The sequence below is a fragment of the Mustelus asterias genome, chromosome 2 (genome assembly GCF_964213995.1).
Source record: "Mustelus asterias chromosome 2, sMusAst1.hap1.1, whole genome shotgun sequence".
NCBI lineage: Eukaryota > Metazoa > Chordata > Chondrichthyes > Carcharhiniformes > Triakidae > Mustelus > Mustelus asterias.
This window is the reverse complement of record NC_135802.1, coordinates 138,493,882-138,519,978: the sequence shown is the minus strand read 5'-3', so window position 1 is coordinate 138,519,978 and position 26,097 is coordinate 138,493,882. Positions and strand designations below refer to the sequence as shown.

General features: G+C 46.5%; 1 protein-coding gene across 5 annotated transcripts in view; it reads right to left on the bottom strand.

Moving 5' to 3' along the window:
• eepd1 (endonuclease/exonuclease/phosphatase family domain containing 1) overlaps positions 1–26,097 on the bottom strand; it is a 197,636-nt gene that overhangs the window by 10,005 nt on the left and 161,534 nt on the right. For 3 of the 5 annotated variants that reach the window (XR_013500904.1, XR_013500905.1, XR_013500906.1), the window contains exons 7-9: positions 23,649–23,775; positions 8,341–8,535; positions 4,929–5,197 (exon numbers count right to left, since the gene is read on the bottom strand). Coding sequence is in view for 2 of the 5 variants with exons in the window: in XM_078241983.1 (XP_078098109.1) it covers positions 4,998–5,197; positions 8,341–8,535; positions 23,649–23,775 (522 nt within the window). In the remaining 3 variants the exon portion in view is untranslated. Of the gene's footprint in view, positions 1–4,001; positions 5,198–8,340; positions 8,536–23,648; positions 23,776–26,097 lie in introns of those variants that run through there. The other 2 variants (XM_078241983.1, XM_078241992.1) reach the window with 1 other exon arrangement.

Genomic DNA, 26,097 nt, shown 5'->3' with positions numbered 1-26,097 from the left:
GACGAATTGCTGCAGTAATGTCCTGGGACTGAGATGATTGACCTCCAAGAACCACAACCATCTTCCTTTGTGTTAGGTATGACTCCAACTAGTGGAGAGTTTTCCCTCCGATTCCCATTGACTCCAGTTTTGCTCAGGCTCCTTGATGCCGCACTTGGCCAAATACTGCCTTGATATCAAGGGTAGTCACTCTCACCTCACCTCTTGAGTTCAGCTCTTTTGTCCATGTTTGAAACACGGCTGTAACGAGGTTTGGTGCCGCATAGTCCTAATGGAACCCAAACTGAGCCTCAGTGAGCAGGTTATTGCTAACTGCCGCTTGATAGCACTGTTGATGACCAGTTCTATCACTTTGCCAATGATTGACAGTAGACTGGCCATGATGGTTAAAGCAATCAGAGCCAGAAGAACAAAGAACAAAGTACAGCACAGGAACAGGTCCTTCAGCCTACCAAGTTTGTGCCGATCATGATGCCCTAACTAAAAAAAACCTTCTGCCCATATTCAGTCTGTATCCCTCTATTCCCTCCCTATTCATGTATCCATTCAGATGCCTTTTAAATGTTGCTAATGTGCCTATTTCCACCACCTTCTCTGGCAGCATGTTCCAGCACCCACCACTCTGTGAAAAACCTCCCCCGCACATCTCCCTTAAACATTCCTCCTGTCACCTTGAACCTGTGCCCCCTTGTAATTGACACTTCCACCCTGGGAAAAAGCCTCTGACTATCCACCCCATCTATGCCTCTCAGAATTTTGTTGACCTCTATAATTCTCCCCTTAGCCTCCGTCTTTCCAATGAAAGTAATCCTAGTTTATTCAACCTCCCTTCATAGCCAACGCCCTTGAGACCAGGCAACATCCTGATGAACCTTCTTTGCACTCTCTCCAAAGCTTCCACGTCTTTCTGGTAGTGTGGTGACCAGAACTGCACGCAATACTCCAAATGCAGCCTAACCTACAGATGCAACATGATTTCCCGAGTCAATGCCCCGGCTGATGAAGGCAAGCATGCCATATGCCTTCTTAATCACCTTGGCCACCAGTGTTGTCATTTTTAGGGAACTGTGGACCTGCACGCCCAGATCCCTCTGTATGTTAATGTTCCAAAGGGTTCTGCCATTTACAGTATAATTCACACTGAAATTTGATCCTCCAAAATTCATCGCCTTGCATTTGTCCGGATTAAACTCCATCTGCCATTTCTGTGCCCAAGTCTCCAATTTATCTATATGCTGCTGTATTCTCTGACAATCCCTGGCATGATCAGCAACTCCGCCAATCTGCGTGGTATCCACAAACTTACTAATCAGACCATCCATATTTTCCCCCAGATCATTTATATATACTACAAACAACAGAGGTCCCAGCACTGATCCCTGTGGAACACCACTAGCTACAGATCTCCATTCTGAAAAACACCCTTCCGCTGCTACTCTCTGTCTTCTATAACCAAGCCAGTTCTGTATCCATCTATCCAACCCACCCCAAATCCCATGTGATTTTAGTTTTTGTACCAGTCTGCCATGTGTGACCTTGTCAGAAGCCTTGCTAATGTCCATATAAACTACATTCACAGCCCTTCCCTCATCAATTATCCTTTTTCTTGAGAACAGGAGAAGGCCAGTCAGCCTGACCTATCTGGTGTGGCGGGAGATTGCAGAGGCTGTCTGCAGTCGAAGCGTGGTCCCAATAACCTGGATCCAGTGCCGTGAAAGGTTCAATGACCACATTAGAACTGGCAAACTGTCCTAGCATGTCCTGATGGCTATCATTCTCTCAGCGCCCTCACGTTCTCCTCTGCGGCACTCTGATACACCTCGCAGTAATATACCACATCCCCTCGCTGATGGATGCCACTTTAAATCTCCTTCTCAGCACACACCAACTCACACTACCCTCACTGTTTCACCATCTCACACCCAATTCTTCAGTCACCTCCCTCAAATGTTTTCATTGTATTCTCAAGGGCAATGTGGACAGAACACAGTGGGGGACTGGAGGAAAGACATGGGCAGGGGGAGTAAGGGCACAGATGCTTAGGGAAAAATGATAAAGGCAGGGGGAAGAGAACATGGGTTAGACTGAGAGAGTGAGAGGGGGAACACGGGTCGCAGAGGGGGAACACGGGTCGCAGAGGGGGAACACGGGTCGCAGAGGGGGAACACGGGTCGCAGAGGGGGAACACGGGTCGCAGAGGGGGAACACGGGTCGCAGAGGGGGAACACGGGTCGCAGAGGGGGAACACGGGTCGCAGAGGGGGAACACGGGTCGCAGAGGGGGAACACGGGTCGCAGAGGGGGAACACGGGTCGCAGAGGGGGAACACGGGTCGCAGAGGGGGAACACGGGTCGCAGAGGGGGAACACGGGTCGCAGAGGGGGAACACGGGTCGCAGAGGGGGAACACGGGTCGCAGAGGGGGAACACGGGTCGCAGAGGGGGAACACGGGTCGCAGAGGGGGAACACGGGTCGCAGAGGGGGAACACGGGTCGCAGAGGGGGAACACGGGTCGCAGAGGGGGAACACGGGTCGCAGAGGGGGAACACGGGTCGCAGAGGGGGAACACGGGTCGCAGAGGGGGAACACGGGTCGCAGAGGGGGAACACGGGTCGCAGAGGGGGAACACGGGTCGCAGAGGGGGAACACGGGTCGCAGAGGGGGAACACGGGTCGCAGAGGGGGAACACGGGTCGCAGAGGGGGAACACGGGTCGCAGAGGGGGAACACGGGTCGCAGAGGGGGAACACGGGTCGCAGAGGGGGAACACGGGTCGCAGAGGGGGAACACGGGTCGCAGAGGGGGAACACGGGTCGCAGAGGGGGAACACGGGTCGCAGAGGGGGAACACGGGTCGCAGAGGGGGAACACGGGTCGCAGAGGGGGAACACGGGTCGCAGAGGGGGAACACGGGTCGCAGAGGGGGAACACGGGTCGCAGAGGGGGAACACGGGTCGCAGAGGGGGAACACGGGTCGCAGAGGGGGAACACGGGTCGCAGAGGGGGAACACGGGTCGCAGAGGGGGAACACGGGTCGCAGAGGGGGAACACGGGTCGCAGAGGGGGAACACGGGTCGCAGAGGGGGAACACGGGTCGCAGAGGGGGAACACGGGTCGCAGAGGGGGAACACGGGTCGCAGAGGGGGAACACGGGTCGCAGAGGGGGAACACGGGTCGCAGAGGGGGAACACGGGTCGCAGAGGGGGAACACGGGTCGCAGAGGGGGAACACGGGTCGCAGAGGGGGAACACGGGTCGCAGAGGGGGAACACGGGTCGCAGAGGGGGAACACGGGTCGCAGAGGGGGAACACGGGTCGCAGAGGGGGAACACGGGTCGCAGAGGGGGAACACGGGTCGCAGAGGGGGAACACGGGTCGCAGAGGGGGAACACGGGTCGCAGAGGGGGAACACGGGTCGCAGAGGGGGAACACGGGTCGCAGAGGGGGAACACGGGTCGCAGAGGGGGAACACGGGTCGCAGAGGGGGAACACGGGTCGCAGAGGGGGAACACGGGTCGCAGAGGGGGAACACGGGTCGCAGAGGGGGAACACGGGTCGCAGAGGGGGAACACGGGTCGCAGAGGTGGAACACGGGTCGCAGAGGGGGAACACGGGTCGCAGAGGGGGAACACGGGTCGCAGAGGGGGAACACGGGTCGGAGAGGGGAATGCTCTCTCTCTCTATGTTTTCCTTTTTCCCATTTTATTCTGCCTATTTTCCACACCTTGTTTTCTTTCCACTCCATTATTTTCACATCCTACAAGTGGTAAAATATTCCAGCCTTTTCCTTCTTGGCTACGTCAATAACCTGTGCAGGTCCCAGCACATTACTAAATTACACCAGAGTTGTTGGTGCCAGAACACGCAGGACCAGGAGAGGAATTTCCTTTCCTCCAGAGGAAATCAGAGCTCACTGCAGCATTTGAAAGCTAGCGTTTTGTAATCAACATACGGCGAATATTTAAATGGTCTTTATATCTCTGACAATGACGGGGGCATGAACAATTTGCTCACATTTGTTAAGTTTATTAGCTCTTTAATCAAAGGTGCAATTTCAGAGTAACATACAGTCTCATATTACAAGTTGTAATTATAGTAACAGTCATAAATGGTACCGTTTTGGCATTCTAGTCACAGGCTAACATGAGCCAGTCGACACTCAAACGTCAGACTGTGGAAGTGACTGCACTGTGCTAGCACCATCTTACCGTAGAGCACATATCCTTCCCTTTTAACCCTCTGGGCTCAGGCAAAAGCTACGTTTGCCGACCCCAGCAGTATGTTACTAATGTGCAACAGACGCAATCTTGGCGTACCAAACATTCGCACTCTCTGAGAAAGTACTGTACCATTGCAAACTCAGTACAAATAGAATCTATTATTTATCTTATTTTTTTAATATATTGCTAATACCAGAATAGGAACAAATATATCCTAAAGTTCTGTGCAAAAAGGGGAAAAAAAATAATCACAAAATAAAATCTTTTTCGTTGAACTATTTTGGGGAAGGTTGACATACAAATACAACCTGTTCACTTGTGTTACCCAATGCACAAAATGCTGGCAGCAGCTGTCTCTCTCGTGTTTAGCTTCTCAATTCAAGCTACGTCAGTGGTATTGAATGAAAATAGTGCAGTACTTTGAATATTTTTGAGCTGTAGGGAAGGAGGAAGGAACTAAATGACGCTCTCTTTTTTTTCAAAATCAAGTACATTAATAACGTACTGTTAAATCCCCACTTTGGCATAAAATATCCTTTCTTCCACTTAAAAAAAAAATCTCTCCTCTTCCTAGCTACCCCTCAAAAATAAACAAGTGATTATGTTTGTTTTTTTTTAAAAACATACTTATTTGCAGCAGAAACGAATCACATCACAACCGAAGGTTAATAGTTAAGAGGCAGATTAGATCCTTTCACATTCTGTCACTCACGCGCTTCATGGACGAATAGCGGTTCTGTGATAACTGTCCAGTGACATGGCGGCGCACGGTCGCTGTGTGTCACCGCTCGTCCTTTGTGCTCCCATCTGCTTGCTCAACAGTCACTGCGCTGCCATTTCCAAACGGCACTTTCCTACCAAAGTCTTTATCTATGTAGAACTCGGCCCACAACGGGCAGTGGGCTGATGCGACTCCGCCCCATGACCAGCTGTCAGGAATCCAGGGGTTGGTGAGGCCTTCCCTAACAATGGCCCAATGACCTGCACGAGAGGGAAAACAAAACATACTTAGGAGGGCCAACCGCACACGCAAGGATGAAGGAGCTGCAGGGAGGGAAAGTAAACCCCTTTTTCTTCTTGACCTGATGCAGTAGCATGTGTTTGGCGTGTGTGGCGGGACGGCACAGTGGTTAGCACTGCTGCCTCACAGCACCAGGGACCCAGTGCCGCATAGGAGCAAAAGGAGCCGCATAGGATTCTGTTAAATAAGTGCCCATAGTGTTAAGGGTAAGATCCTGGCGTGGATAGAGGGTTGGCTGACTGGCAGAAGGCAGAGAGTGGGGATAAAGGGGTCTTTTTCAGGATGGCGGCCGGTGACTAGTGGTGTGCCTCAGGGGTCAGTGCTGGGACCACAACTTTTCACAATGTACATTAACGATTTGGAGGAAGGAACTGAAGGCGCTGTTGCTAAATTTGCAGAAGATACAAAGAAATGTAGAGGGACAGGTAGTATTGAGAAAGTAGGGGGGCTGCAGAAGGACTTGGACAGGTTTGGAGAGTGGGCAAAGAAGTGGCAGATGGAATACAATGTGGAAAAGTGTGAGGTTATGCACTTTGGAAGGAGGAATGGAGGCATAGACTATTTTCTAAATGGGAAAATTCTTAGGAAATCAGAAACACAAAAGGACTTGGGAGTCATTGTTCAAGATTCTCTTAAGGTTAACGTGCAGATTCAGTTGGCAGTTAGGAAGGCAAATGCAATGTTAGCATTCAAGTCGAGAGGGCTAGAATACAAGAGCAGTGATGTAATTCTGAGGCTGTATAAGGCTCTGGTCAGACCCCATTTGGAGTATTGTGAGCAGTTTTGGGCCCCATATCCAAGGAAGAATGTGCTGGCCTTGGAAAGGGTCCAGAGGAGGTTCACTAGAATGATCCCTGGAATGAAGAGCTTGTCGTATGAGGAACGGTTGAGGACTCTGGGTCTGTACTCATTTGGAGTTTAGAAAGATGAGGGGGGGGGGGATCTTATTGAAACTTATAGGGTACTGCGAGGCCTGGATAGAGTGGACGTGGAGAGGATGTTTCCACTAGTAGAAAAACTAGAACCAGAGGGCACAACCTCAGACTAAAGGGACCATCCTTTAAAACAGAGATGAGGAGGAATTTCTTCAGCCAGAGAGTGGTGAATCTGTGGAACTCTTTGCTGCAGCAGGCTGTGGAGGCCAGGTCATTGAGTGTCTTTAAGACGGAGATAGATAGGTTCTTGTTTAATAGGGGATCGGGGTTATGGGGAAAAGGCAGGAGAATGGGGATGAGAAAAATATCAGCCATGATTGAATGGCGGAGCAGACTCGATGGGCCGAGTGGCCTAATTCTGCTCCTATGTCTTATGATCTTATGGGTTCAAATCCTGGCTTGGGTCACTGTCTGTGCGGAGTCTGCACATTCCCCCAGTGTCTGCATGGGTTTCCTCCCACAGTCCAAAAGACATGCTGGTTTGGTGCAATGGCCATGCTAAATTCTCCCTCAGTGTACTCAAACAGGAGCCGGAGTGTGGGCGACCAGGGGATTTTCACAGTAAGTTCATTGCAGTGTTAATGTAAGCCTACTTGTGACTAATAAATAAACTTTAAAAAAACTTTGTATTTTAACATTGAAAGAAAAAAAATTGGACTCTTCAGCAAAGGCAAATTCAAATCGCAGGTAGTAGCGAGCACCGAGAGGTGAAATTTTTCTGCATTATTTAATCTCCAACGATGTGCGGGTTAGGTTGACTGGCCATGCTAAATTGCCCCTTAGTGTCAGAGGGACTATTAGGGACAGGTGCCGGAGTGTGGCGACTAGGGGATTTTCACAGTAACTTCATTGCAATGTTAATGTCAGCCTACTTGTGACACTAGTTAATAAACTTGAAACAAACTTAAATTTATTTACCTGATGGATTTCAGACACACTGAGGGAGAATTTAGTATGGCCAATGCACCTAACCAGCACGTCCTTCAGACTGTGGGAGGAAACCAGAGCACCCGGAGGAAACCCACGCAGACACGGGGAGAACGTGCAAACTCCACACAGACAGTGATCCAAGCTGGGAATTGAACTCGGGTCCCTGGCTCTGTGAGGCAGCAGTGTTAACCACTGTGCCACCAAAATCACCCTTGCAGGAAGTGGTGAGACAGAGGAGGATGCTTCCATTGCTCCTAGCAAGAGGAGAAGGTGAATAAATGGTCGTCTGGATTCTTTCAGATTGTTTTCAGTCCTCCCTGGTGGGAAATGCATCTGCTCTGAAGGTTAGGAAAGGACAAGTTCAGGTTCAGCTGAGAAACTTCTGTGGAACACAGAAAGAGGAGTGGGCTACTCAGCTCCTGAGCCTGCACTGACGTTCATGGCTCCATTTACGTGCCTTGGCTCCGTATCCCTCGATTTCCTTGTCTAACAAAAATCTACTGATCAGAATCCTGAAACCTCTAATTGTCCCAGCACTCACTATCTGATTTCTACTACCTTTTGTGTGGAAAAATGTTTCTTAATTTACCTTTTAAGTGGTCCAGCCTTTAATTTTAAGACTATGTCAGCCTCCACCCCCCACCCGCCTTCCAAAAAGATCTGATCTGATTTGATTTATTATTGTCACGTGTATTGGGATACAGTGAAAGTACTAATGGATGGCACAGTGGTTAGCACTGCTGCCTCACAGCGCCAGGGACCCAGGTTCACTTCCGACCTCGGGTCACTGCCTGTGTGGAGTTTGCACATTCTCCCCGTATCTGTGTGGGTTTTCTCCCACAGTCCAAAGATGTGCGGGTTAGGTGGATTGGCCAAGCTCAATTGCCCCTTAGTGTCAGGGGGATTAGCAGCGTGAATATGTGGGGTTGCGGGGATAGGGCCTGGGTGGGATTGTTGTCGGTGCAGGCTCGATGGGCCGAATGGCCTCCTTCTGTACTGTAGGGGTTCTATGATGGGTCGGGAGGGTCGGGCTGTAAAACCCAGCCCCAAGTCACCAAATGACTACATAGCATCATGCTAGTAATTACCACAACTAACTAATTGGAAAAGGACATTCAAACAATTTAATTTAATCTCCAGTTGTTCGTAAGATCTGCAGAGGTTTTACTTAAAATAAGTAACAAAAAGTGTACTGTTCCTGTATCTGTCAATCTGCCTTCATCAGGTCTGATGCATACCTGAATACGTTTTCTTGAGTGAGCGACTGATCCAGATGTTGTCTGTGGACTTTGAACCCTGAGGGTTCTTAGTGCTAATGTTTGTGAAGGCATTGGCTGGAACACAGTGAAGGAACTTCTCTTTGCGTAGAAGGTCAAAGTCAGTCACATCAGGTGACAGGTTGAAGTCCCCCAAAATAACAATGTCCTTTTCGCCTGAAAAAGAAACAAAGCACTTTAACAAATTCAGAGACACTGTCATTACCAGCTGTATCCAGCTCATTAACAGTTTAATAGTCAGTCACAAGGGAACATCCTGGGTGGAATCACTGAGAATGAGAGTGAATTCAGTCTCTTCAGCAGGCCAGAGCTACTACTGAAACTGGCTTTGACTCAATGTATTGTTTTTTTTCCACAATAGAAGCTTTCAGAGATGCAAACTTTCCCCTGCTACTGCTCTGAAGGAACAAACTGGTTAAGTCGGCACTTTGGCACAGTGGTTAGCACTGCTGCCTCACAGCGCCAAAGACCCGGGTTCAATTCCCGGCTCGGGTCACTGTCTGTGCGGAGTTTACACGTTCTCCTCGTGTCTGCGTGGGTTTCCTCCAGCTGCTCCGGTTTCCTCCCACAGCCTAAAGATGTGCGGGTTAGGCAGATTGGCCATGCTGAATTGCCCCTGAGTGTCAGGGGGACTAGATAGGGTAAATGTATTGGATTATGGGGATAGGGCCCGAGTGGATTGTGGTCGATGCTGACTTGATGGGCCAAATGGCCTCCTTCTGCACTGTAGGATTCTACGATTATCTATGAAGTCATCTTGACTTGACGGAATGTCACCCTCATCTTCTCCCCTTCAACAAAAATATATTTCCAAAGATGCTAACCAAGACACAGTGCAACATAAGACATGAACAGGCGACTTTCTTACTGATATATATTAGAGGGGTCCTGACCATCACTGACCTCTTCTTCTCCTCTGGAGATCTTCCCAAACATCCCCTTTCACCCCCGCACCCTAACTCCACCATTGCCTCTGACCTCAGTCCTACACTGCCCACTTCTCCCTCATTTCCAAGATCCACAAACATAATTTCTTTCCTATGGATCTCATTTCTTCCTAGCTTGACTATGCTTTCTCCCATATCCAGTCCCTTCCGACTGAAATCCATGACTCTTTCAACACTACCTGCCCTTTAACAGTTTCCTGGCTCTAGTCATCTCCTTTTCACCATGGACCCATCCATACCTCTGTCCCCAACTAGGCTGGCTTGAACATTTGGTTCCTTCCTTGAACGAAGACCGAACCAATCCCACCTGCCACCATTCTCTCGCCCTGAAATTACTCTTACATTGTCCAAATTTTGTTGACTCCCCTCACTTCCTCCAAGTAAGGGGTTTTTACTCTGGGTACCTGTGTAAGTGCCAGTTAGTTCTGCCTTTTTTGTGATATGTAGAACATTCTGTGTTCCAGCCTTACTCTGGTCCCCTCCTTCAGTGATGACTGTATCAGTGCCACTTCCTGTTCTCATGTCAAACTAGGAAATTTCATTTACATCCCTTCAACTTTCTACACTTTCTTTGCCTTCCTTGGCCTCTCTATCTCCATTCCTGGGGATAATCTGTCAACCAATCTCTACTATAGTCATACCAACTTCCACAGCTACACCTTGACTACATTCCACCCTGTTTCCAGTTTCCCTGTCTCTGTCACATCTATCTGATGATACTACCATCCACACCAGTCCTTCTGATATATCTTCCTTTTTCCACAACCAAAGACTCCCCCACCTCTCCACCCACCCCCGAATCTCTACTGGTGGTTGACAGGGCCCTCAGCAGTGTCTATCCCATTTCTCACACTTTTCTTATGCCTTCCCCTCCCTTCCAGAACCATAATAGGGTTCCTCTGGTCCTCAACATCCACCCAACTAACCTTCACATCCAGTGGATCCTCCTTCACCATTCTCCACCAGGATTCCACCAGTAAACTCATCTTCCCCTCCTTTCTTTCCAAATTCCAAAATGACCTGTCCCTCCAGGAAACTCTAGTCCTCTATCAAAGTGCACTTCCCTTCCCATTTAGCACTATCACATGAAATTAGAAATGTAATACTTGTCCTTTCACTGTCCAAGCCCCTAACAATTCCTGCCAGGTAAAACGGGGATTTAGTTGTTCTTTTAGTTTAGAATATTGTTCAATGCTCACAAAACGGTCTCCTCTAAAATTGGAATGATCATATGGAGATTGGGCGATCTCTTTGCTGAACACATCCACTCAGTATGTTAATGTGACCCTGAGGTCACTTGCCGTTTTAATTTCCTACACTGCTTCCACTCTGATCTCAACCCCCTACAATCTTCCAACAAAGCTAATCAGAAACTCGAGAGCCAGTACCTCATCCTTTGATTAGGCTATTTTACAACTTTCTGATATTTTCCAGATTTGATGAAATGTCATTGACCTGAAATGTTACCTGGCATTCTGCTCACAGATGTTTTTTTAAAGTTAAAGTTTATTTATTAGTGTCACAAGTAGACTTACATTAACACTGCAATGAAGTTACTGTGAAAATCCCCTGGTCACCACACTCCGGCGCCTGTTCGGGTACACAGAGGGAGAATTTAGCATGGCCAATGCACCTAACCAGCACATCTTTCGGACTGTGGGAGGAAACCGGAGCACTTGGAGTAAACTCACGCAGCCACAGGGAGAACGTGCAGACTCCACACAGACAGTGACCCAAGCCAGGAATTGAACCCGGGTCCCTGGTGCTGTGCGGCAGCAGTGCTAACCACTGTGCCACCGTGCTGCCCCTACTATGCATGCATGAATATCAGAATTTCATTTAAGGTAATCCTTTTAATGTTGGTGTCCTCTATTTAGTTAAGTTTGATTTTAACCCTTCAGAGATAATGAATGATGTGATTATTTAAAAGTGTATCATTTACTGTTACCTTTTGGTTTCAAGTACTTAGGTCTGCCTTCCCCCTTCTGCATCAAATTCCCTTTACCATTCTGTATAACAGATTGACCCAACTCTATGCATTGCCCTGTGCATCAGCACTAATAAATAAACTTTTTTTTAAAAATGTGCACATACATACCATTTCAGAATCACCCCACAGCTACAGGAAGATACTAAGACTGCATGGTAGGAAGAGGTTGACCGTACAGGAATCCCCTGGCTGTGTGCCATACTCAAACTGATTTTTGATGCTAATACTGGTGAGAGTGACAACATCTCGGAGAAGTGCAGTCTGGAGGACATCCAAGGCACCATGGGGTAAGTAACTGCACACCACCTTTCAGTAATGCTATGGTCAGAGAACATCTGATATTCAGAGGATAAACAAGTACTTCGGTCTGGGGAATTTGATGCAGAAGGGGCAAGGCAGACCGAAGTACTTGAAACCAAAAGGTAACAGCAAAGAAAAACTTCTAAATAATCAAGTCATTCATTATATCTGAAGGGTTAAAATCAAACTTAACTAAATAGAGGACACCAACATTAAAAGGATTACCTTAAATGAAACTCTGATATTCATGCATGCTTAGTATAGGCAGCACAGTGGTTAGCACTGCTGCCTCACAGCGCCAGGGACCCGGGTTCAATTCCCGGCTTGGGTCACTGTCTGTGTGGAGTTTGCATGTTCTCTCCATGTCTGCGTGGGTTTCTTCCAGGTGCTCCAGTTTCTTCCCACAGTCCGAAAGACATGCTGTTTAGGTGCCATGCTAAAATTCTCCCTCAGTGTACCCGAACAGGCAACAGAGTGTGGCGACTAGGGGACTTCATGGCAGTGCTAATGTAAAGCCTATCTGTAACACTAATAAATAAAGTAAAAGTTTATTTATTAGTCACAAGTAGGCTTACAGTAATACAGCAATGAAGTTATTGTGAAAATCCCCTAATCGCCACATTCTGGTGACAGACACACACACACACACTTTTAGAATCACCCCACAGCTACAGGAAGATACTAAGACTGCATGGTAGGAAGAGGTTGGCCTTACAGGAATCCCCTGGCTGTGTGCCACACTCAAACTGATTTTTGATGCTAATACTGGTGAGAGTGACAACATCTTGGAGAAGCGCAGTCTGGAGGACATCCAAGGCACTATGGGGCAAGTAACTTCACACCACCTCTTAGTAATGCTGTGGTCAGAGGAGATTTGATACTCAGAGGATAAACAGATGTTCCTGTAACCACCACCCAAGAGTTCCACCTGCCTTCCTGAAGACATGGGTCAAGGACATCTATGAGAGGATGTGGAATATTTAGCGGAGTGGAGAGTTGGGGAAGTTAGTGTTAAAACCCTCTTGTCTCTGTTAAAAATAAGTTTAAAGTTTATTTATTCGTGTCACAAGTAAGCTTACAGGGGAATTGAATACAAAAGCAAAGAAATTATGTTAAATCTTTATACTGCTTAGGGCTCAGTTGGAGCAGTGCGTTCGGTTCTGGGCATTATCCTTTGGGAACAATGTCAGAACCTTAGAGGGAGAGAAGTGGATTACTAGAATGGTACCAGGCATGAGACATTTCAATGGTCTGGAGAAACTGAGGTTGTTCACATAAAGCAGAGGTGGTTAAGGTGAGGTGTTCAAAATCATGAGCAACTTGATAAGAGTAATTAAGGAGGAACAGTGTCCGTGGCAGAAATGCCGGTAACCAGAGGACACAGAGACAACACAAAGAAACTTTTGTTTTTAAAAGCAGTGAGTTGGGATCTGGATCTGTGGTCTTCCTGAAAGAGCAGTGGAATCAAACGCAGTTGCCACATCAAGGGAATTGAATAAATGTTTGAAGTGGCAGTGTTATGGGAAAGGGGCAATGAAGTCCGGCTAATTGGATGTCTCTGCACTGAGCCAGCATGGCTATTAACATAGAAACCCCACAGTGCAGAAGGAGGCCATTCGGCCCATCGAGTCTGCACTGACCACAATCCCACCCAGGCCCCACCCCCACATATTTTACCCGCTAATCCCTCTAACCTACGCATCCCAGGACTCTAAGGGACAATTTTTAACCTGGCCAATCAACCTAACCCGCACATCTTTGGACTGTGGGAGGAAACCGGAGCACCCGGAGGAAACCCACGCAGACACGAGGAGAATGTGCAAACTCCACACAGACAGTGACCCGAGCCGGGAATTGAACCCGGGACCCTGGAGCTGTGAAGCAGCAGTGCTAACCACTGTGCTACCGTGCCGCGGTTGAATGGCCTTCTTCCATGCTGTATCCTTCAACGATCGTGTTATTTAAATTGGGAAAAATAATCAACAGAAAGCAATATTGTGCCTTTGGGATTAAATTCCAGTGGCAGCAACTGGAGTCTGCATTATGAATGAAGTCTGACAAATATTTTCTTTTCATTTTTAAAATAACTTGAAGTCTTCCAACTGAAATGTTTTTTGGCTAAACTATGGCCGATTGAAAATACTAGAAGACACAACAAATGATCTATTAAATATTAATTTTCTGGGACTGTAGGCCATCCAATATCCCCACAAGAAAAATAGTCTTTCATGTCCAACCAGACTCCTCCACTCAGCACAATGTAAATAATGTAATGTTGGGTATACTGGCTGTTAAATTTATCATAAACCTGCAAAAAAAAACTTGCATTTCTGTCATTCCATTCACAACCTCACAGCCTCCACTGAAGAACTTTATTGTTAACAGAATTTTTAATAGTGCAGTCACTGTTGTGAAGTGGGGAAAATAAAGAAATGGTTACCTGGCACACAAAATGGTTACCTGGGAAAGGGACATTAACAGGCACTAGCTTTTAGCACAGACAGTTACTTAAAGTTAAAACGTGCAGTAACCGAAATGCTGCAGGAAGGTAGTCAGAGCTTGAGGCACTTTAAGATAAGGGCAGACCCAGAACAATAAGACTGATAATAAGATCAGCCACAGATGGGAACATAAATACATAAATGCAACAACATCAGCCACTGAATGTATAGATCAAATCCAGTCATTGATAGAGGAAATGTATCCATTCTATGAACAATGCTATGTTAACTGCCCATGTCTGTACCTGTCTGCTTGTAATGATGTGTTAACTGTCGATCACCATGATCTGCCTACTCAACCTATAACGATGTGTTAAATGGCTAATATCCATACTACCTATTGTCTAAAAGATATAAAAATGATCAACTGCAATTGTATGATTGAGAAGGTAGCTGCCAAGGACTGCGGAGTACCAGTGCTTTCTCCTGAAGCTTCGTGTCCGAAATAAAACTGTGTTATTGAACCTCCAGTCTGACTCCAGTGGTAAATTTCCACAACAATTGGCGTAGTCGGCAGGATCTTATTACTGGTAAGTTTCGATCGATTGGCCACGATCGGAAAGCCGGGGTAGAGATCACTGAATCTGTGGGAGTCAGACAAGGGCAAGAATACAGTTTGGAAGGGGTTAAACTTAAGGGGTATTTGTAGTAATAAGTATTGAGTGTATATGGTATAGTGATAAGTATTAACTGCTGATAGTGATAAGTAACTGTTACTTGTGCTGACCGACTAGAGGACAAGGTAGTGTCTGTCTCAAACGCGCAGCCTTCGACCGGCTGTTAAGAGGGGAAATCCCCCACACGAAGGTCAGGAACCTGAAGTGGACATAGAGGCACCAAGGGCACTTAGGATTGTGAAGCACAAGTAGCAAAGGTCGGTTAACATCGAACACTGTAGTGGCGAACAAACGCAGAGTTGCCACCTGTTTGCATGAAAGTTTGTAAAGTTGGGTACTGGACTGTCAATGTCGTAAAGCGGTGCAGAAAAGGAGCTGATCAACTCTGACCTAGAGCCGGACTCCGGTGGAGAAGCACATTGCCGAGGCGGTAATAGTGGGAGCCGTGAGTATAAATTGAAACCCTGCGACGGTAGTGAAACACGGTGCTAGAGTAGTAACAGTGGCCGGGGGTAGTGAAGTCCCTACGGTAGAGAGCACACTTTACTAGAGAGTAATCGTGGCCGTACGGTGCCTAAAGCACATTGCCAAGGTGGCTATAGTGACCGGGGGTAGTGAAGTCTGCGAAATGGCAGATAAAGAAGTTAAGAGAGGACCTGCAGGTTCTCTCATTGAAGTGTACATGACAGACAGGCAAGTGTTAATAAAGAGGATGCAAAAGGATGGCTGGGATACTTCTCAGACCTTAGAGCAGCAGAGAAAGTGGATAGATGGAGAAAAGAGAAACAAGACAAAGAAGACAGGGGTATTATTAGTACATCAATTAGCTGGACTAATTGAGCAAGTAGTCGCCTCTAATAAAAAGTGGAGTGAAGATAAAGAAAAGATTAGAGTTAGCATTCAGAGTAAGGGAATTGGAGAAACGAAACCAAGTGTTAGAAGAGAATCAATGGAGAGGGGAAACTGTTCCTCTACCTCCTTATGAGTCCACACAACAGGGACCAACCGCTCCTCCAGAGGAGTGGGAAGTGCTAGCACACAACTTAGCACCAGTAACCCGAGGGGGAACAGATGCGCAGCCAAAAGCGAATTATAATCCCTTCAACCCAGGTGAGAGGCAACAGATAATGGCGTCCCTGGGTAAATTACAACCTAGAAGCGCAAACACTAAATTCTGGGAAGAATTAGATACAATTTGAGTAGGACACCAATTACACCTGAGAGACGTACACCAACTGGTCAGGGCAGCCTGTCCAGCGGATAAGTGAAGGCAGATAGCAGGTGGACCTGCCGCTCCTCCGGCACAGGAATATAGTGGGGGACGGTGGACACATGTAGTTACCCTAACATCAGAAATAGATGCCCAACAGGCACCTTTCACCCAGTTTAAGGCAGAAATTCAGAGAGTATTAGGGAATGCTCCTACTAACTGGAGCAGAATTACCACAACAAAGCGGCTAAAAGGGGAAGGAGCTTCTGAGTACAAGGAACGATTGTTCCAAGTATATCAAGAGTGCTCAGGGCAAGGAAACCCAGGTCGTGGGGATCGAGCGTTCATCCAGGCTTTTAAGGATGGACTCTCTAGTGCTCACCAAACCATCCTAAAAATGGGAGTGATTATGTCCCAAGATTACGATGAATTGGTAGAATGGGCTAGTGGCATACCTGGAGGCGGAGAGGAGAAATCTTAGTTTTTGTATTTCAGTGTGTTTGTGTGGTCTGGTTGCTTGTCGAATGCAGGTGGTTGTTGTTGCATTAGATTGAGAGCAGGAGCTGTTGAAGCCTGCTTGTTCTTGTGGAGTGTTTGTTGCAGGCAGTGGATGCGGTGCTTTGCACCTTAGTTTAACTTCGGGGGGGCTGGGTAAGTGTTAAAACTGTTAAAGATTAAAGTGGTAAGATTTCTTGAATTTACTTCTGTTTTGAGTTTAATTACAGTTTGGAAGAAAGAAGAATAAAAGCGACTGTCTTAATCAACGTTCTGTATTCTCTTTAAATGTTTTACTTTCATCCCAGTTCAAAATGTTAAGTTTGAATGAAAGAGGAAGTGCTGTGGAATGAATGTTGGAAGCTTCCATGTGTGTCTGTGTGTGTTTAACAAAGTGGTTGCATGGATGTTTTTGTTGTTGTTTGCTTTAATGTTTTAATGTTCTTCCCCTAATTGTGATTTTACAACAGTGGGTTTGATACAGAGTTTAAATAAAAATTGGAAAGTAAATTGAAATTTAAGAAAAGATTTAAACCTTGGAGGGAACCATGTGCTCTTTCCTTTGTCTCGAAGTAGAAATTATGGGAGAGTTAGTTGAGAAGTTAGGAGAAGAAAATAAGTAATTCTGTGGAAAAGTAGAAAAGCAGGGGCAAAAGAATGAGGTAAATATATTGTCTCACCAATGCAAATTGCCCAGTTAGAATGCAGTATTAAGGTCCACAGAATATCGCGATTTACGAACGTCTGATAGTTTAGTGTTCTGTAACTGGTTAAAATTATGTACTGCTGTCGTCATGTGCCATCTATTGTTAAAAATAGAAACAACTTAAATTAAAAGGGTTTGGATATCACGGTTACGATGTGCAAAGTGGTATGATACAACTGCCGCTTGATTATTTTTATTATGGAGTATAGCACTGCCATATAGACCCGAGAATAAAATCAAATCCTGAAAAGCCTTAACCAATTTTATATAATATATATTGTGTATTGATAAAAACATAATTCTGTAGGAGCTTCCTGTTTTCCTCAATGAAAAGGCTATTTATTCCAAGCATTTAACCATTCTTTGCTATAGTTTGTAATAACTTGCACAATGCTGCTAAATGTTGGTGCTAGGCATTTGAATGCACTTCTTTGTAGGTAGGGTAGTGGCATTTTGTGAAGTACTGTAATGCGGCGCTTGCATGCAAACAAGTGATCAAATTAGATATAATGTAAGAGTACATCATATAAAGATTGGAGCTGTATGGCACGTGATTTTAATGGGGAAAGCGATGGTCTTTTGATGGGATTACATACAAATGAATGGATGTCCAGCTGCAGCCAAAAAGTCAGTGCAAAGTGTTATTTGATTCACACTAAGCTTTCTATGGAAGGGGGATATGTAATTAAATATTTTGCACTACTGACGCATAAGTGAATTGACTTCAGTATTCAGTATTCTAAGGGTTAATGTGACTTGCCGCTTCTTATGTCTGAATACTGTCCTGGCTTTGTACTTTGATAGAGGAGGAATGGGCAGAGAGAAAAGGCTTCGTATTCTGGTCTAATCAGAGCTACCACAAACCGGACAACTGGATTAACCCCTTATGAACTAATGACAGGACAGGCGATGCAATTACCAGAAAGCATCATAACAGGTGGGACCGATGTAGGTCCACTAAAAGATAAAATCAGGAGATATGTTTTGGAATTAAGCGCCCAACTAAAAGGGATGCGCAAATTGGTAAATGCTCCCTGACGTCCCAACAGCGGGAAGTCGCGCCCTAGTAAAAACATTACCTGACAAACCAGGGTTTGCACCAAAATGGAATGGGCCATATGAACTTATAATTAGTGGAGACACCTGTGCCTGTATAGACATAAGAGGGAAAGGTGTATGGAAACATTGGACCAAGCTGAAATTACACAAAGAAATGAATGAATGAATGAAGTGACCTGATTGCTTTCCTCAACACAAGTGAAGACTGCAAGCAAGAGTAATTGGCGCGTTCGGGTTGACAGTATAACTTTTGAAAATTGTATAACTTACAGTATTAGGATTGATACTTGCGTGTTGCGGATATGTATGAAATCGCGTATGTAACTGTATTACTTTGCGTTGTCTGGGCTGGAGGATAACCTATTTTACAAGGTTCATATACACTTACATGGGAATCGAATTGTATGTTACCCGTTAGCACAATCGGTAGAAGCCCTATTTGTAGCCACACCTGGGTGGACCCCTCATGACTTATATACAGTAGATACATCAGATACACCCTGTAAGGGACAAATTGGCAAATATAAAAGAGGTATACAGGGGAAATGTGTGGGACTTGTAAACCCCACAGATCCTGTGTGCAGGGGCTCCAACAGGTAGGAGGAAAAGCTTGTTCAGATACTGCAAGCTATTCGCTTTGTTTTACGGGGCAGAGATGGGGATGTGCCTATGCCTTCGTCCCCAAGAATAATTCCTGCGTGCAGATGCAGTGTATCTGTCAACATTGTCGGGTTAATAAGGGTCAGTTTACTTGCACTTGTGATGAACAGAAATGCCTGAATGTAACTGCAGGAAGACAGCTCATTTGTGGACAGTGTAATGGGACCCATGTAAGCTCAGCCAAATGGACATACCCATTTGATACTTACCAGGTGGTGGGATCAAACGGGGAGTCAAGTAAACCGCGCAATTGGCAGTATAAACAAACTAATAATCGGGACACTAAATGTTACCGGGCTAAGAAGGGATATGTGTTCCTCTTCAGTGGTACTTACACGACAGAAACACGAAACCTCCCAAACCTTTTTGCAGTAGGAACAATAGGACCACACACTGTTCCATGCCCTCAGAAGGGGCATGTCCGGAGGAGAATAGTAACCCGGGCTATCAGCAAAAGATTCTGCGCTGATTGGGAAACCCTGGGCACAATGGGATCATCACTGGGATATGGGTTCCTTGGAGCTCTATCTCTGGGGGTGGGGGGGGGGGGGGGGGGGGGGGGGGTGGGGGGGGGGCAGCAGGAGTAATTAGTGCAAAAAAAAAAGGAATCATATTGTTTGTGGTCTAACAGTCCTGGGAAACAGCACTTCAAAAGCACTGGAGGCTGTCAACCAAGAAATGGCTGAACTGAGATTATATGCACAGCAGACACGATATGCAGTGGACTACCAGTTAGCACAACAAGGGGGAGTGTGTACAATTATAGGCAATAAATGCATAACCCATGTCACAGACGAATCCTATAACATTACCCAAGTCATTAATAGCATCAGAGAACAACTTGATAACTTCAGACAGAGACCCAAGAAAGGAAGTAGCTGGCTGGAGTGGCTAGTGGGTGGATCCTGGGGATCTTACTATTGTATGGATTGGTCATACTCATTTCAATTGTAATTGTCTGTTGTCTAATTGTCGGATGCCTTAATGTCTGTTGTAAAGTAATGGTAACACAAATTGTGCCAGGAGCCAGTGTAACCATCGAGGAAGAATACATGATGGAAGCCCCTGAAGACACCAGAAGATGTGGAGATGCCGGCGTTGGACTGGGGTAAACACAGTAAGAAGTCTAACAACATCAGGTTAAAGTCCAACAGGTTTATTTGGTAGCAAAAGCCACACCAAATAAACCTGTTGGACTTTAACCTGGTGTTGTTAAACTGCTTACTGTGAGACCAGAAGAAGCAAAGAAGGAAAGATGAAAATCGACCTCTACATGTGAATATGCAGCTGTTGGTCTGGGGATTATTAAAATCATAATCCTGACCAAAAGAGGGGAATGAAGTGGGGAAAATAAAGAAATGGTTACCTGGCACACAAAATGATTGCTTGGCACACAAAATGGTTACCTGGGAAAGGGACATTAACAGGCACTGGCTTTTAGCACAGACAGTTACTTAAAGTTAAAACATGCAGTAACCGAAATGCTGCAGGAAGGTAGTCAGAGCTTGAGGCACTTTAAGATAAGGGCAGACCCAGAATAATAAGACTGATAATAAGATCAGCCACAGATGGGAACATAAATACATAAATGCAACAACATCAGCCACTGAATGTATAGATCGAAACCAGTCATTGATAGAGAAAATGTATCCATTCTATGAACAATGCGATGTTAAATGCGCATGTCTGTACCTGTCTGCTTGTAACGATGTGTTAACTATCGATCACCATGATCTGCCCACTCAACTATAACGATGTGTTAAATGGCTAATGTCCGTACTACCTATTGTCTAAAAGGTATAAAAATGATCAACTGCTATTGTGTAATTGAGAAGGTAGCTGCCAAGTACTGCGGAGTACCAGTGCTTTCTCCCCGAAGCTTCGTATCCAAAATAAAACTGTGTTATTGAACCTCCAGTCTGACTCCGGTGGTAAATTTCCCACAACAGTTGTAATGTAGCAAAGGTTGCTACCGAGATGCACACAGCAAGATCCCACAATGCCACACAATGTGATAATAAAGAGATCATTTGTTTTTGTGATGCTGGTGGAGGGATAAATATTGGCAGGACACCTTGTTTTTCAAGTTAAAGGTAGCAATTTTTAATAGCCATAATTAAATGATAAATGAGATTGACTGCTGGACTCCCACACTGTCCAGCAGTTTTGTATATCATAGAGTGGAATCCCCACAGTGCAGAAGGAGGCCATTCGGACCATCAAGTCTGCACCGACTCTCTGACAGAGTATCTTAGCCAGGCCCACCCATCGCCCGATCTGCGTACCCCAAGCATTTAATCTGCTAATTCCCCTAACCCACACATCTTTGGACACTAAGGGGCAATTTAGCAAGGCCAGTGAACCTAACCTGCACATCTTTGGACCGTGGGAGGACGAAAACCACGCAGACATGGGGAGAACGTGCAATCTCCCCACAGACAGTCACCTAGGGCTGAAATTGAACCCGGGTCCCTTGCGCTGTGAGGCAGTAATGTTAACCACTGTGCCATCGTGCTGCCATTCAGTTAATAACCTTTGCAAATGTTGTTTTTAATGTATTAGGATCAATACACTGGGCCTGGGACTTATTCTGCCATTATTCTTCAAAGTTGATACAATATTAACTACTGGTTGAAGTTAACTAAAAACCACAGAAATATTCCGCGTGTATAGAGGAACAGATTTGTTGTATGTAACATAGTGACCTTGTAGCAAGATTTGTGTCTTCATCCTCCTCACCATGAACATAAAGGATGGACATGAGGTACAGGAAGGTGGAAAGGAATCGATAGGAGCCAACTCCTGCATCATAGAGACAAAAATCTGAGGTCCCTATCTGCTTTAAGAAGACGGCCACCATCCCAGTACCTAAGAAAAACCAAGCAGCGTGCCCCAATGATTATCGTCCGGTGGTTCTGACATCCATCATTATGAAGTGCTTCGAAAGGCTAGTCATCAATTCCAACCTCCCAGACCACCTGGATCCACTACAGTTTGCCTACCGCTGCAACAGGTCCACAGCAGACGACATCTCCCTGGCCCTGCACTCAACCCTGGAACACCTAGATAACAAAGACACCTATGCCAGACTCCTATTTATTGACTGCAGCTCAGCCTTCAACACTATCAGTCCCACAAAATTCATCTACAAATTCCATAGCCTGGGCTCTCGACCCTTTCTACTTCGTCCTTGTAGATTTAGACTGGGTCCTGAACTTCCTAACTCACAGACCACAATCAGTAAGGATAGGCAACAACACCTCCTCCACGATCATCCTCAACACCAGTGCCCCACAAGGCTATGTTCTCAGCCCCCGACTATACTCCTTATACACCAATGACTGTGTGGCCAAATTCCCCTCCAGTTCGATTTTCAAGTTTGCTGATGACACCACCGTAGTGGGTCGGATCTCAAACAATGAAGAGACAGAGTACAGGAATGAGAGAGAATCTGGTGAACTGCTGCGGCAACAATAATCTCTCCCTCAATGACAACCAAACGAAAGAGATCGTCATCGACTTCAGGAAGCGTAAAGGAGAACATGCCACTGTCTACATCTACAAGGACGAAGTAGAAAGGGTCGAGAGCTTCAAATTTTTAGGTGTCCAGATCGCAAACAACCTGTCCTGGTTGTTAGTTATGAAAGTGCACCAACACCTCTACTTTCTCAGCAGACTAAGGAAATTTGGCATGTCAGCTATGACTCTCACCAACTTTTACAGATGCACCATAGAAAGCATTCTTTCTGGTTGTATCACAGTTTGGTATGGCTCCTGCTTTGATCAAGACCACAAGAAACTACAAAAGATTGTGAATGTAGCCCAATCCATCACGCAAACCAGCCTCCCATCCATTGACTCTGTCTACACTTTCCGCTGCCTCGGCAAAGCAGCCAGCATAATTTAGGACCCCATGCACCACGGACATTCTCTCGTCCATCTTCTTCCATCGGGAAAAAGATACAAAAGTCTGAGGACACGTACCAACCGACTCAAGAACAGCTTCTTCCCTGCTGCCTTATATTAAGTTGGTCTTTCTCTACAACCCTAGCTATGACTGTAACATTACATTCTGCATTCTCTCGTTTCCTTCTCTATGAACGGTATGCTTTGTCTGTATAGCGCGCAAGAAACAATACTTTTCACTGTATGTTAATACGTGATAATAATAAATCAAATCAAATCAAACATAGAAAACAGAAGCCTAAGTAGTCCAATTCAGCCCTTCGAACCTTCTCCGCCGTTCATTTTGATCATGGCTGATCATTAAATTCAATATCCTGATTCCGCTTTCCCCCCATATCCCTCAATTCATTTAGCCCCAAGAGCTATATCTAATTTCTTCTTGAAATCACATGTTTTAGCCTCAACGACATTCTGTGGTAGTGAATTCCACAGTTTCACCACTCTCTAGGTGAAGAAATTTCCCCTCACCTCAGTCCTAAAAGGTTTACCCCTTATCCTCAAACTATGACCCCTAGGTCTGGACTCCCCCCACCATCGGGAACATTCTTTCCGAATCTACCTGTCTCGTCCTGTTAGATTCGTCCTGTTAGAATTTTATACCTTTCTACGAGAACTCCTCTCACTCATCTAAACACCAATGGATATAATCCTAACCGTCTCTCTTCATGACTAAACGTCCTCAGGTTAGGAGGGGAGGGAGTTTCAAGAAAAATAACAGTTGTACAGCTGCTGCGCCTCAACCCCGATTCCTCATGAGAAATTACTCCGAGAGATCAGGTGAGGGAGATATTTGTTTTGGAAAGAGTACAGTGCTTTACCTTTCAGTGTTTCCTGAAGAGCGTCTGTAAACAGCGAGACATAATGGCCTTCAGCGTGAGATCGCTCTTCCCCAGGGACCGCTCCTTTCAGATGGATATTTACCAGGGTAACATTGATTGTTCCAACCTGGAGAGAAAAATAGACAAGTATTAGAATGGGACAGTTAAGGCCAACCGTCCGACTTCATACTGGAGCTTAACCTCCAAGACACAGCTCTGGCCATCCCTGAAGGAAAACAGTCAAAGATGGCATTTGATGAAAGAAATGATGGGGGTGATTCTCCCAGCCCGCCTGCGCTGCTCTAGCAGTGAGGTGGGCTGGGAGGCATCCGCGTAGGCCGTGTATCGGGCTTCCCGTTGGGCACCACTGCCTCCGCGCATCTCCGGCCGCCAGATGTCCGGCATCGTCAGCTCCGCACCAGAAATCAGCGCGGAGCTGAATAAATTATTTAAATCGCGATTTGCATTTCATTAGCAGGCCCGGGACTGAAGTCTCTGGGCCCACTAGCCTCCCCCCACCCCACCTCCCCGGCCAGGGGCCTATCACTCCAGCAGGGTTCACAATAGCCCCCCCCCGCTGGGAGCTGGCAATCTGACCCCACTGGAGTGAAGGGAGGCCATGAAGGTCTCGTCTCCCCAGGAGGTTCCCCCAGGAGGTCGGGGATAAGGGGGTCCCCCTGAGTATTGGCAGCTTGGCAGTGCCAGTCTAGCCCCTTGGCACTGCCCACCGGGCATTGGGCAGTGCGAAGGGGTGGGGCTAGAGGGGGTGGGGCCTAATGGGGCAGGGCCTCTGAGGGAGATTGGTGGGGGGGGTTCTGCTGCCAGTCTGCACTCAGGCAGAGTGACAGAGGGAGGGAGGCTAGCAATCGGGGCTGGCCATTGGGGTGGGGGGGGGGGGGGGGGGGGGGAGAAATCAGCCTGCCAAGGGTGGGTTGGGACTGTGGGGTGGGGGGTCGGGGCTGCCGGTGGGCAGCCGATCTCGCCCCATGCGCAGTGGCCCGCTCAGCGCTATGCTGCCAGCCTCTCCAGCGGGAATAGGTCCCAGCTTTTCAGCGTGAATCACACTAGGGCACTCTGTGATGCACAGAGTGGGGGAGATTTTTAAAATCCCGCTAAAAAAGCAGCAGAATTTACTCCAGCTTTTACGTGAATTCGGCGCTTGGAATTATTAAGGGAGAATTCCACCCGATGCGTTTCGGTTTTTTTTGAATACTTTTGTTTGTTAGCTGTGGAAGTATTGGAAACGGTTAGAGGCTGTGCGACTGGGAGAGAAAGTTGAGAAGTCATGTGATAAAAGATCCTGAAATACATCCAAGCCAGGCTGTCAACCCTTTGAATGGCTGGCAGAGGGTGGACACTGAAAATGGGTTACCTCTATAAACATTTCTGTATAAGGAGATTATAGTAAGACAAATCCAGTGCATAATCCCAAAAGAATTTATTGCAATTGACATAATAAATTTAAGTACAAGTACAGAATAATAACTTTATGGAGACTTGCATGATCTCTCTTTTCATAACTTTCAATTTAAAAAGCTCAGCTGGTAATACTCTAGTCTGAGTCAGAATGATGAGGGTTCACATCCTACGCCAGAAATCTGAACACAGAATTGAGGCTGATGCTTCAGGACAGCACTTACGGGAGACAAATCAGAAAATGCTGGAGAAACAGCCTGCACGTTGTCCAGCTCCCTTTGAACTTGGAAATGCCCGCAGCCTCTTCACACGAGGCTGAAAGAAAAATGTGGGCTTGCTCTCCCCCCACCCCGTGCCAGAGATATAGGTGAGTTGGGAGGTCAGAAGTGAAGAGGCGGGCTTGAGGGAGGGTTTAAAGGTCCAAGACACTGAACCACATGAGGAGCGGCACGGTGGCAGAGTGGTTAACACTGCTGTCTCACAGCGCCTCGGGTAACTGTGTGGAGTTTGCACTTTTCTCCCCGTGTCTGCGTGGGTTTCCTCCGGGTACTCCAGTTTCCTCCCACAGCCCAAAGGTGTGCATGTTAGGTTGATTCGCCATGCTAAGTTGTGCCTTAGTGTCAGGAAGATTAGCAGGGTAAATACTTGTGGTTACAGGGATAGCGCTTGGATGGGATTGTTGTCCGTGCAGGTTTGATGGGCCGAATGGCTTCTTTCTGCACTGTAGGGATTCCATGACTCAGCAGGTCTGACAGCACCTGTGGAGAGAGAATGGAGCCACAGATGCTGTCAGACCTGCTGAGTTTCTCCAGCATTTTCTGTTTTTGTTTCAGATTCCAGCATTCGCAGTAATTTTGCCTTTATACTAAAGTTAAAGTTTATTTATTAGTCACAAGGCTTACATTAACACTGCAATGAAGTTACTGTGAAATTCCCCTAGTCGCCACAGTCCGGCACCTGTTCAGGTCAATGCACCCTAACCAGCACATCTTTCAGAATGTGGGAGGAAACCGGAGCACCCGGAGGAAACCCA